Raw genomic sequence first — 11735 nt, 5'->3', positions numbered from 1 at the left:
CACACTCACACAAACACATATACGTACACACACAGCGCCAACGCCAGTCTGCTGTTGTTGATGAGAGCTGTCAGAGAATGAAACAACATGGCTACAAATAAGACACATAACATTTTTCACCCAGTTATCTTGAATGACTTTTCTGCCTGAGAATCAGAAATGTATCAAGACTAGTGCAAATATAACACTTTGTCTGATACTTTCTTACGTTAAGGAATCTAAACATGTTCCCCTATAAAAAAAATAAGTTTTTTTTTTTTTTCATTTTCAGAAGAAGAACTAAACACGTTCTCCAGTGTGGTCCGAATACACTTGTGTACAAGTACTTGGTTTAAGTATAATAACCTGACACAACCAAATTGTTTTAAATCAGGGGATGAATGCTAAAAAAATAAAAATAAATAAATAAATAAATAAATAAAAACATGGTAAATGTAACAAAACAGCCCATGCCACCTCTCTGTTCTTGGCACACATTTCACTCTGTACCAAAAAATAAACATTACGATTTAAAGAGTGAAAGAGTTGATAAATAATTATTTCACATCTCAAAAGCATGTAATTTGAGTAGCTGCTGGTTCTTACTGCAGCAGCGAAGCCTTGTCCCACTGCTCAAACTGCAACTTTCTACCGGAAACAACCCATGTCAAACAAAACCAAACTCTTAGAGGCTGAAGCTGGCCTGACCTGGAAACACAACTTTGTCTTTTGCAATTAAATGGAGAGATTTACAAATCGACAAATGATTGGCTGGTGCATGTATAAATTCTTTCTTACTGTCTTATCAGATTCATATGAGCCAACACAGGACCATATGTGGACTTGGGCATGGTGCGCCTGACCCTCTGTGCTTTGTGCCCCGGGGGAGAGATCGGCCAGGGCGGCTCGCTAATTGAAATGTGTTGGCGACTCATCGACGTCTCGACTCCAGTTTCAGGGCTATTTCGAACCGCAGTGCTGATGGCTGGTTTCACATCACACAGGGGAAAAAATCAATAGTAGCTGGGAGAGCTAGGGTTTATTCTTTGCAAGCAGACATTAATGCTTTGCAGAGGAGGGTTTGATATTCATCATTTGTCATTTTGTCTCTGCAGATCAGTCTGAACTGTAGAATATATCCTGAATGCTGAGAGTGATAGCTGACCGCTTGTGAAGCGTTTCCAAGAAATAATGTGACCGAATGTCCTGATGCACAACAGTGTTCGTAAGGCTGGCCAAGCCAAGTAATTATTCCACTTTTTCAATTTCCTTCAAAACTTTTCTTGTCTCCTTGTCTCTTTTCTCCAACACAGAGGGAAAAACTCTTGACCTCCGGTACGCAACAAACGAGCCTCGTTGTGGAAAAGTCATTTAGAAGGACTTAGGTTGTACTGAACACTACTGCTCAGTTTGCTATCTTTCAGATGCTGTAGTTTTCCTTTGGACTGGTGTTATTTTTCATAGATTTGTAGATACTGATAACTCAGATGTTAAGTTTGTTACATCATATGTCCATTTAAGTCTGCTACTAAAGTTCATAGAATCTGTCACTCATATAAAAGTCTGGCTCTTACCCCTAGATCCTCATTTGTACAGCGCCACATTTAACTTGATTGACACAAAAGATGGTCTGTCTTTGTAGTGATGGTATCGCTGGACGTTCTGATCTTTGGTTGGATTCCAGGCACCTAATTTGTTATTAAATCGTGGTCATATACAAAACTGCTCATATCAATGAGTTTTGTTCTTATTGCATTGTTTGAAATCACTAAGTCGAATCTCTTGAAGGCTAATGTAGCCAACTATCTGGGCTTTGGCTGTTGGTGCTGCTACCCTTCAAACACAGAGTGAGCCCTTTGAAAAATGGATTGCGGAAGAGATAAGAAATAATTTATGTTCCTATCACTGCCTCGCACAAATATGGTGGGGAATACTGTGCCAATAACTCCCACAAACTCAGAGAGGCACGCTATCTTTTACTACACAAATTATTAACGGCGCTGGGGAGGAAGGGGAGACGCTGTGCATTTTTTGCTAGCTAGACTTGGCTCATTGCTCATTGAAGCTTAGAGTTCACCACCGTGCTTTATAAGCAAAGATAAGGACCCCTGAAATGCAAAATGGGTTTAAAAACAAAACCAAGAACTAAAAAGAATCATGTAGAATTTGTAATTCTATAATTTCCAGCCAAAAAATGTAGCAAAAGTTTCATTTACGCAAAATACTGTGTAAAAGTATTATTTTCTATGTATTTGTGCTTCACATGTTTGTGTGTGAACAGGGAATAGAGGGAAGCAAGGAGGGAGTCCAGAGGGGAGTGTTGAGGGAGGATACTCGGGGTCGGGTGTCCGCTCGCCTCTGTCGGCTGGCGTTGACAGCTACAGACGCTGGTCTAAAATGAGAATCCTCTTGGGCCGCCTGCCTGCCCATCCAGCAAGAAAATAAATCCCATGTGGAAGAGCCGCTGTGTGGGATCACAGACAGCCGCCTGACCCCCCAGGTCCGCCGGGGGAGGCCAAGGGCGCCGGCACGACAGCATAAACCCCCCTCAGCCCCCTCCAGGGTCTAATGTTACTCTGCCTGCTTGCCAACTCAGAAATTCTGGAGTTGCAGTCCTGTGCTCCCATACTTGTTCAGTTTGAAAACAGTTTTTGGGGAATTTTTGGATGAGTGTTTGAACGAAGATTTAGCTTAAGGCTGAAGTTATACCATAAAAATAGCACATGGGTGTCTCCATGCTCACAGGGCCATACACTGTTAAAAATGTTTTTGAAACCTAAAACGAAGGGGAAATTCAACTTAAACCTCACAGAAAGGGGTGCTGGTGTTCGGAGGCTGTGCACAGTGGTCAAAAACACTGCCTGGTGAGCAATTAGAGACTCGTACTGAGAATGAAAAGTTTTGAAGTATGATGTGATGTTAAGCACTACCACCAGATGGAGGGTATTGAAATGCCAAATTTAGTGCTTTCTAGAGACTCTTGTCAGAAACTCCGCACTCTGATCCATATTTTTCCCCTCTAATGTGTGATATTTCTCCATGTATGCTATCATAGCACAGTCAGAGCCCTGGAACTGTATTCCCTCAAACATTTTCTGATATTAAATTCTTTAAATTCCAACGAAGTGGAGCCAAACTCTTCAAGACCCTTAAGAAGTTTCATGTCTACATAAAATGAGAATGAGACAGGAAAAGTGGCCCCTTTTTAAAGGAGCAAATAGACTTGAGGAAGATGAAATGCAGCACTATGAATTGGAATCAATTGTATTTCTGGTTTAACTTGTGGACTAGCAGTGGGACATTTCATCATAGCCCAAATATTTGATACATTACTGGTTCAGTCATCTTCAGTGACTTCATTCATTTTGCCTTTTTTGTTGAGAGGTTTAAGCCAAACTGAAGAGACTAGGGTGGTGTTGGGAGGGTAGGATGTCCATTTTATGCAGGAGACCAGAGTTTGTGCCCAATTACACACAATTACCATAGTTCCAACCCTTAACCTAGTGTTTTCTGTGCCTAACCGGCCTTAACTATTGTTTATCCGTCACAACCATGATCTTCCCCCGCTGTGCTCCATTCATTCATACTGTACTTGCCTTGTGCTTTGAAGAATAGTCAAATATCAATCCTCCCCTTGTTATGGAATTTTGCACTTCCTGTACATGAATGAACTTAAAAGGTTAATTTGCTTAAAGTGAGAAAGACAGACGTTGTCATCTTCCTTTTGTGGTGTCTACCATGCAGTTAGTTTTGGTTTAATTTGCTCCTTTATATAGAATAGACTTGGTCTTGAAGTCTTGCGATATCAAACTCATAATTTTCTTTGCCACCACACCATTACGACAGAAGTGAATGGGATTTTCGCAGACACACATACCAGTGAAAATGGAAATTTCACCATCAGGCTTTCATCTTAAAGGCCTGGTCCCTTGTCCCTGAATAATCCTCAAACTTCACATCACTTGTTCACATTTAGACCATGATGTTTGTGGATTATCCCAAGAAAAAGACACCATTCACTGAACAGCGCTTTACGAACACCAAAGAAGGCTGCTCTCCTCTCTCGAGCTGGGAACGGTGGTCGGTGGTCGGTCTCACACGACCCCTCAGACTCTTTCAAGCCTGGTCACATGGTTGGATGAGAGAGAGGCCGAGATGAGTTTGTCATTTTGGGTGAACTAACCCTTTAAGGTTTCACATTTAAACTGTAAATCAGAGCAGGTTACCTACAACAGAGAAGATATTTTACGATGCCCTCAGGTTAAATATACAGACAGGCCTCAGTCTCCCCAGCAAAACTAAAGCTTTCTTCTTTTTCTTGAACTTTCTTCGGCAGGTTTGTGATCTCTGTGGAGAAATTAGACAAGACTTACTGCCAATGCCTTCTAAACAAATTCATACTCCGCTTTAAATAGTTAATTACTCTCGCCGTGTCTCCGGCGGTGTCTGGATGTGGACGGGGAGGGGGGGCGCTTCTGTCTGTCTTCCTTTCTTTTTTCCAGTCGGGGCAGGCCTATATATTTTGCAGCTCATGTCTGAAAGGCTGGCTCCAAGCGCTAGGGGTGGGCTCTCGCTCTCTGATGGTTTTCCAGTGAGTATTTGTCAGGTCAGACTGTGCACCGCCCGGCGGTCTCCGCTCCTCTCCCCGGGTTATTTATTACCTCTCTCCCCCGCCGGCAGCGCTGCGGCTCCGGGGCCGCTGCCAACAACGGCGCAGAGGCGGGGGCTGCGGTAGGGGGGTTCCCGTCGGACGGTCACAGGAAGGAGCGGACATGAAACCCGTTCAGGGGAGAGACAGAATTTGTACCTCATTATATGGCAAAGTGAAACATCCTCGATATTTTCAGTCAAGCGGCCTCTATGGTCGGTAGATGTTAGGAAGCTGCAGCTGCAGACTAACGTTTGTTTCATATGTCCGTTGTTGTATTGAAATTAGGGAAATATTCGGGAGTTGGAAGCCAGACATGAACACATTATCTCATACTATCACCATCAGGGCTCCGATAATTAGTCAGTTGATTGAGCTGTAGATCAGCTCATATTTAATTACAGTTTTAATAGACTGCTTGATTAATAAATCTACCTAGGTCATCAATGATGGTGCCAAACATTTACTGGTTCCAGCTTTTTAAATGGAAGGATTTGCTGCTTTTCTGCCTTTAGTAGCCTGTTATAGTAACACATATGTGTTGTGTCACCTTGGAATCGACACTGTGACTGTAGTTTTTTACTTTAAATGACATTTTGCTCGATACAAGCCTAATAGAATGGAAATCATATGAATAAGTTATGATTATAGAAAAGGTGTCATTAGCCGTGATTATGACGATAATTCACCATAGTTTGCCCCATAGCACGATAAAGCTGATTCATAACATGACTGTCCACACAAATCTTCTATATTACTGTATTGTACACGTATTGATCTTCATTCAGCTACATCTAAATACTCCAGATATATTCTGCAAGGAGCAATGCAACTCCCAAAAGGTCAATGTTGTGTTATTTAATCATGCATTATTTTTAATGGGCTTTATGGCATTCTCAGATTTCTGACTTTTATGTATACAGTAACCTTGTACATATGTGTGCAATATTAACAGATGGACTAAAATATGTGAACCACAGGGTAGGAATTCAAGAGTCAAAATTTGTCAGCACAATTACATCAATGTGAAATTCAATATAATTTGAATATCTTGATATTCGGAAGAAACTCCTTTGCATACATATGTATTGCGGTACTAGTGACACTGTATGAGGTAACATCGATACAATGTCTTGAATTGAATTATAAGTGGTAGATAACGTTTCTTCTTCTGGGTATTAAATCTTTGATATTTGGTTAACACCTCATAAATTATTGATCATTTTGGTGTCAGACTGAGAGTATAGGAATTGGGGTTTCGGGTTTGAAGCTCACCAGCTTGAACTAGCAGGTGTTCAGAGAGGAGACACCAGTGACTGTGTTGTGTTGTTGTGTGTTAAGTAACAGACTTTCCTTATTGTCACTAGACAAGAGTAAGTCTTTCTGCTACAGATGTCTCTCTTCTTGTAAATTTGAGACCTACAGCTGCAGGCAGATTTTATCTGCGTGGAAATACTTCAGAGTATACAGTACACGGGGAACAAATACCAGTGACTTCAGAATTTGGCAACAAAAAGTATACTTAATCACTGCATCATAAGATAAAAGCCACATTAAAAACTGCTACAACTCAACCATGTGACAAGAGATTCACAGTATAAACAGAATTCACTTTTATTGGCATAGTATGATACCTGTTTAATGTGAGTTGTAATGTGAGTGTGGTTAATGGGTGTGTAAGAGCAGGTGTAGATTTTTAATGTGACATTTTTCAGATACACATGACTCTTCTATTCTTAAGTAAAAGAAGTATGAAGGTTATGTGAGGTATAAGGTCACCCAAGTTTTTCCCATCATATCAAACAATTTTATGAAAAAGATGCAAAGGCAGATGGAAAAATCAAGTCATTTAACACGAACCACTGAAAATGTGAAAGCCGAGGTGTCATCACTGTACAAGTTTGGGGAACCCCTCCATGATGAGCCACCAAACATGAATCACTATCAGGGACAGGGCGTGGGCGGAAGAGTGGGCACGGGTGTCCCCTTTATGACTAGTTTCATCAGGGCTCTCCCGATGGTGCAACCTTCAGTGCCCACGCATGCACCGCCAAGGTTTCCATTGAGACATTTCGATGTGGCGAGGGCTGGTTTGATAAAGACATAATCAAAGTGCTTTTCAGTTGAAACGCAGTGTTCCACTTCCTAGAAACGGCTTTGTAAACATACACCATAAATGTCAACAGCACGTGATTTATGTCAGGGCTGTTCAGTATACTCTCAAAAAAACAGGAAGTTACATTATGATGTAGCTGAAAAGTGTTGCCTTTTGATTTAATCTTGTCAAGATGGTAACTTTGGTCTGATCACCATTTTATTTTTCTGATCAACAAACTACTATTTCCATTACCTTCAGTCATCACAGTTCCTGTTCTCCAAAAGGAAAAAGTGTCAATCTACAGTCTGTCATAATTTTTTGGCGACATAGCTGGCCATGTGTTCGCCTGCCTGGTCTTGGCTGTAGGCATAATACGAGTCCTGGCCAGCCTGTGGTCTCTGGCCTTCCCATGCACCGCTTCCGCCTGCGGTGTGGTGTGCCTCCTTCCTGTGTGTGTCAGAGGCAGTTTGGCCTGATTTATAGGCTCCTGACACACAGCGCTCTGGACCCCACCTCTGCTGCTGGAATGGCTATTCCATGTGTCGGCAGTGGATCCACCTGGGTGGTTCTCTCCTGATGGGGGTCAGATGTGGTCCTGCTCAGGAGCTCAGGGGAACATGCCCCGCAGACAGTTTGGAAAGAAAGTGCTTTCCATGCTCAGGAGGTTTTACTCCAGTTAAAGCAACAAACTTGCTGCAGTAGTTACAGTACATGTATGATCTATACTTAAGTATTACGTCCATAGCTAAACCTGAAATGTAATCGAAGTGCAATATAAACATCTGGGTGATGTTTTCTTCATGTAAAGGTTGAAAATAAATACACTTAAATTAAGCTCGTCTTTGAGCTAAAAACACAAGTGCACACAAATTAATATGAAATTGTTGATAATAGTTAAAAAAAAGAAAAGAAAAGAAAACTTAACTTGTCATTCCTTCCTCCCATCCATCCATGATCTATACTGCATATCTGTGCAGGGTCATGGAGGAGCTAAACCCAGGAGACATTTAATGAGGGTGGTGTTCATCCTGGACATGTTGTCAGTTCACATGTTCTCATACTCCAAACGATAGATGGGTATATAAACGGATAAACTGATCCTTTATTCTGATTGTGTTATACAACGAAAGTTTGTCTGGGGCAGTCTTGTGCTAATCAATGCCGTCACTTACTGAAATAATGAAGCCTAAACCCAACAAATCTAAAATATAACAGATTTGTGAAGTAACTCTATAACTATGAGTCAAACATTTTCCACATAGACGGCTCTGTAAACACTTTTGAGCAGTTTCAGTCTGCTCGACTGAAGCAGTTGCTGCAGGTGAGAGGTTTCGTGGGGTGAGAGAACCGAAAAGTGTCATCATAGATGGAGTACAGCAAACAGATGATTGGTTTTAGATACACAACAAGAACAGTAACACACTTAATTTGTCTGAGATTGTATGTCATGGGTAGATCTAGATCTAGTAGCTTTTTTTTTTTTTTTTTTTGAAAATAGTACAGAATCGAAACTGCTGGCTTGAAAGGGGGAAGCCTGATTATCCAACTGACATTTAAAATATAGATTACGACCAGTTTACCCTTCTATTTGGTCTCTCTAAATTGTAAATATTGAAAAAAGGCAGCTGTCACGAGTTTTAGATTCAGCTGCATGGGTGGAAATGACTGTTCACTTCCTCGCTAATGATGGTTCCCCTGAAGCGCCGTCCCTCGCAGTCCCCCCTCCTCCTCGTGTGGCTCTCACCGAGCCTCCGCTGTTTAAATGGGCCAAGTTGAGAAGCGGCGGAGAGTGCAAATCTTGTTTGGTCTGGGTCTGTGAACTTCAGCGTGACTTCAGCGACACACACAGGGTTAAAAACAACTCTGTCCAAGTTTTCAACTGAATCCAGGGCTCTCAAGCCTCATGCGCTTGGCTTATTGTTTCTGATTAATGCCATATGCCACATTAGTTTAATTAGCCCAACAGGAGAAATGTATCCGTCCTTTTTTTCTTTAAAAATGTCTTTATTGGCTGTGAAATACTATCTTGGCCACATGTAAACTCCCCATCACTCAATCGACGTGTTGGGTTTTTGTTGTTGTTGTTGAGCAGACGACTTAAAACTGTGCCTCTGCTCTGAAAATATATCTAAAAAATATTTTTAATTTCCCCAAAGGCCAGTATAATAAAAAAAAAAAAAAAAAAAAAAAACAAGACATGACGTGTGGCTTCGGCTGGTAATGATCACCGTAGGAAACATAATGTCCGGGGCTCAGGGCTGCCCAGCATGTCAGGTATTAACAGAGCGGGTGTGATTAGATGTGGGAGGCAGGATCTGTGAAGCTGGCGGAGTGCGCTGCCGCCGCTGCGAGCTGGAAACTACTGAATGGGCATCTATCCGGCAACTTCTACAGACCGCTGTCTCACGGCGACACGGGGGCTCTGCGTAAAACCAAGCGGCGCGTCTCCAAGTCTGGGTCAGCCCCGCTCACAGGCGGAGAGGACGCTCAAGTTGGATCGGAAGAGCAGCGTTTCACTTGTTATCGGCGCACGGCTCCCACTAACATGCCTGCCATCAAAAAGGAGAGGCTGGATGGAGAAGACATGGCATTGACCGCCTTCAACCAGTCCGAATACCTGGCCCCTTTAAATGCCACCGCTATCCCCGTGGTGACCCCGCATCCGCCGCCTTACGACCACATTTTCGCCCATCACCGCGCGTACTTGGGGCTCCACGACTCGGCTCTGCATCACCAGCATCTCCACCACCACACGGAAGACTTAATGCTGGAGAGGTTCTCCTCCATCCCCGACTTTCAGCCCTTCTTCGACAACGGGGAGCCGTGCATCGAGGTGGAGTGCGGGGAAAACAAGGCTTTGCTTTATATCAATAAACTGTGTCAGGGCAGCAAAGGACCTTCAATTAAATATAGGGGCGAGTGGCTCACCCCCAACGAGTTCCAGTTTGTCAGTGGGAGAGAGACTGCCAAAGACTGGAAACGGAGTATTAGACACAAAGGTAAGAAACAACCTTCACCGTGTGGACAGGGGCATTTTTGTTACGCGTCAAATAAACACTTTTGAGACGCAGCTAAACTTGGCTCCCGCGGCTCGGTGCTGCGTTTTGGAGTGAAAGGGTTACAGCAGTCCGTGCGTAAGGAGACAGATGAGAAAGGGCGCAGATCCTGCACACACACTCCGAGGTTTTGACACAGAGTTCGGGCTCTGATCGTTCACCAAAAACCCCGGGGCATCTGGACCAGACTGCACCGGAACTGAGGTGAAAAGTTAGGTTTAGATAATTCAGTGTGTTTTTGTCGGGATAGTTATTTATTCCCTCTTATTGTGTGATGAATCGTTCCGTTTAGTGAGGCTGCACTTGTGCATTGGTGTTTACACTTCTCCCGTTGTTTTAGGTTTGATATATAGATATATATATATATTTAATCATACAAGTCGGTCTTTATTTTGATATTGATATCAGTTTTTCACCAGATTATTAAACCTAGATGGACGCATTTTGTCATCGTTTGATGATTTTTTTTTCCGACTCAATTCTGACAGCATGAATTCAATTATATTTCTTCCGGTAGCCTTTAGCCTTTTTCCTTCATGCTGACATTTATCGCGCAGATTTTTTTTTTTTTTTTTTGTGCTTGCTCATGCACGGGCGCACGCACACTCTCACGCACGCAAGTTTATTCCGGCTGAGCTGACACGAGTGAAGATGTGTGGGGGGAGGGTGTCGCCCCCAGGTCAAAAACGATACTCTGATAGTTTAATATAGAACAGATTTCTATAAAGAGATGACAGTGGGCTGCTGTCTCTCTGGTTCAGCACTCTGGACTACAGCTAAAACTAAAGCTCATGGCAGAAAATGTAGAGTGATCCAGTTCTGTCTTCAATCTGAAGGTACCCAGCTCCTTTAGTTAGATGCAATGACTATTGGATTATTAATCCAAATAGTCAGCCCTGAGGAAACAGGACTTTGTCTTGTGCTTGTTGTTAACACCTTTTCTTCACTTGCTGTGTCATGGAGCAGATGGCTCAGTGGAACGCATTCCCTGAAAGTTTTTATTTTTTATTTTTTATTTTTTTTAGGAAAAAGTCTCAAGACTCTCATGTCCAAAGGGATCTTACAGGTGCACCCTCCGATCTGTGATTGTCCTGGCTGTCGAATTTCATCTCCAGTGGTAAGAATATTTCTTCCTCTGTTGTACTGGTGTTGCCGCTGCACCCCTTTCTCAGCTGGTCCTGTTCATAACTAATAGAAACTACTTTTAATCTTGTTTTTATGACTTGAGGACAATGCCTGTTTAGTGGATATGTAGAGTTCAAAGATGCTGGACTGAAAGCTGTGTTGGTGAAGACTTCTCACTGGTGAGGGCTGTAACCTGTCATAGAGCCTGATGTGCGCTGACTGAGCTGAAATGAATTCATGTGTGTCTAATATTTGTGTAAAAAGTAGACTGTGTCTAATTTTTTTCTTTGGTAATATCATGACAAAGCCTTAAATTTAAATTTTATAGTTAATATTTATTGTGTTTTGTTTATTTTTTCTCAGTTACATTTATGAGTATAATTTTTTTCATACATCAGATAGTCGTTTTGAGTAAGATCTATTTTAGTCTCTATGAAAGCAGGAATACACACACTGCAAGTCTAAATGCATGAAACAATGGATGTGTGTGTGTGTGTGTGTGTGTGTGTGTGTGTGTGTGTGTGTGTATTGGGTTAGTTGTGTCTCTTTTTAACCTTGGCAGTGAGGATCCTGCAGGCACACGTGTCAGCTCTGATGATAATTTTTCTTAGCACAACTACCAAATCCACTTTCAGCCTTTCACAGACAGAAAAGTATCAGCCAGCCTTTTATTCAGAGCCGGTGAGCTGTCCAGTATGGCGAGTTGACGCAGGGTGTTGTTGGTTGGACCCTTCTGTCCCATCGAATCAGTTTCTTCACCTGGCTGTTGAACTTTTGTTTGCCATGTGCTTCCTTCAGGGCTCGGCCAGGGGCATGATGCCAAACCTCA

General features: G+C 42.4%; 1 protein-coding gene across 3 annotated transcripts in view; it reads left to right on the top strand.

The window, feature by feature from the left end:
• The first annotated feature begins 8912 nt into the window (after positions 1–8912).
• Positions 8913–11735, top strand: part of samd11 (sterile alpha motif domain containing 11) — a 46864-nt gene continuing 44041 nt past the window's right edge. The window contains exons 1-2 of one of the 3 annotated variants that reach the window (XM_029507165.1): positions 8913–9724; positions 10807–10898. In XM_029507165.1, coding sequence (XP_029363025.1) covers positions 9025–9724; positions 10807–10898 — 792 coding nt within the window. In that variant the 5' untranslated portion in view covers positions 8913–9024. Of the gene's footprint in view, positions 9725–9880; positions 9986–10806; positions 10899–11735 lie in introns of those variants that run through there. The other 2 variants (XM_029507166.1, XM_029507167.1) reach the window with 2 other exon arrangements.

Source organism: Echeneis naucrates, chromosome 7, assembly GCF_900963305.1.
Source record: "Echeneis naucrates chromosome 7, fEcheNa1.1, whole genome shotgun sequence".
Taxonomy (NCBI): domain Eukaryota; kingdom Metazoa; phylum Chordata; class Actinopteri; order Carangiformes; family Echeneidae; genus Echeneis; species Echeneis naucrates.
This window is presented reverse-complemented; position numbering and strand designations above follow the sequence as displayed.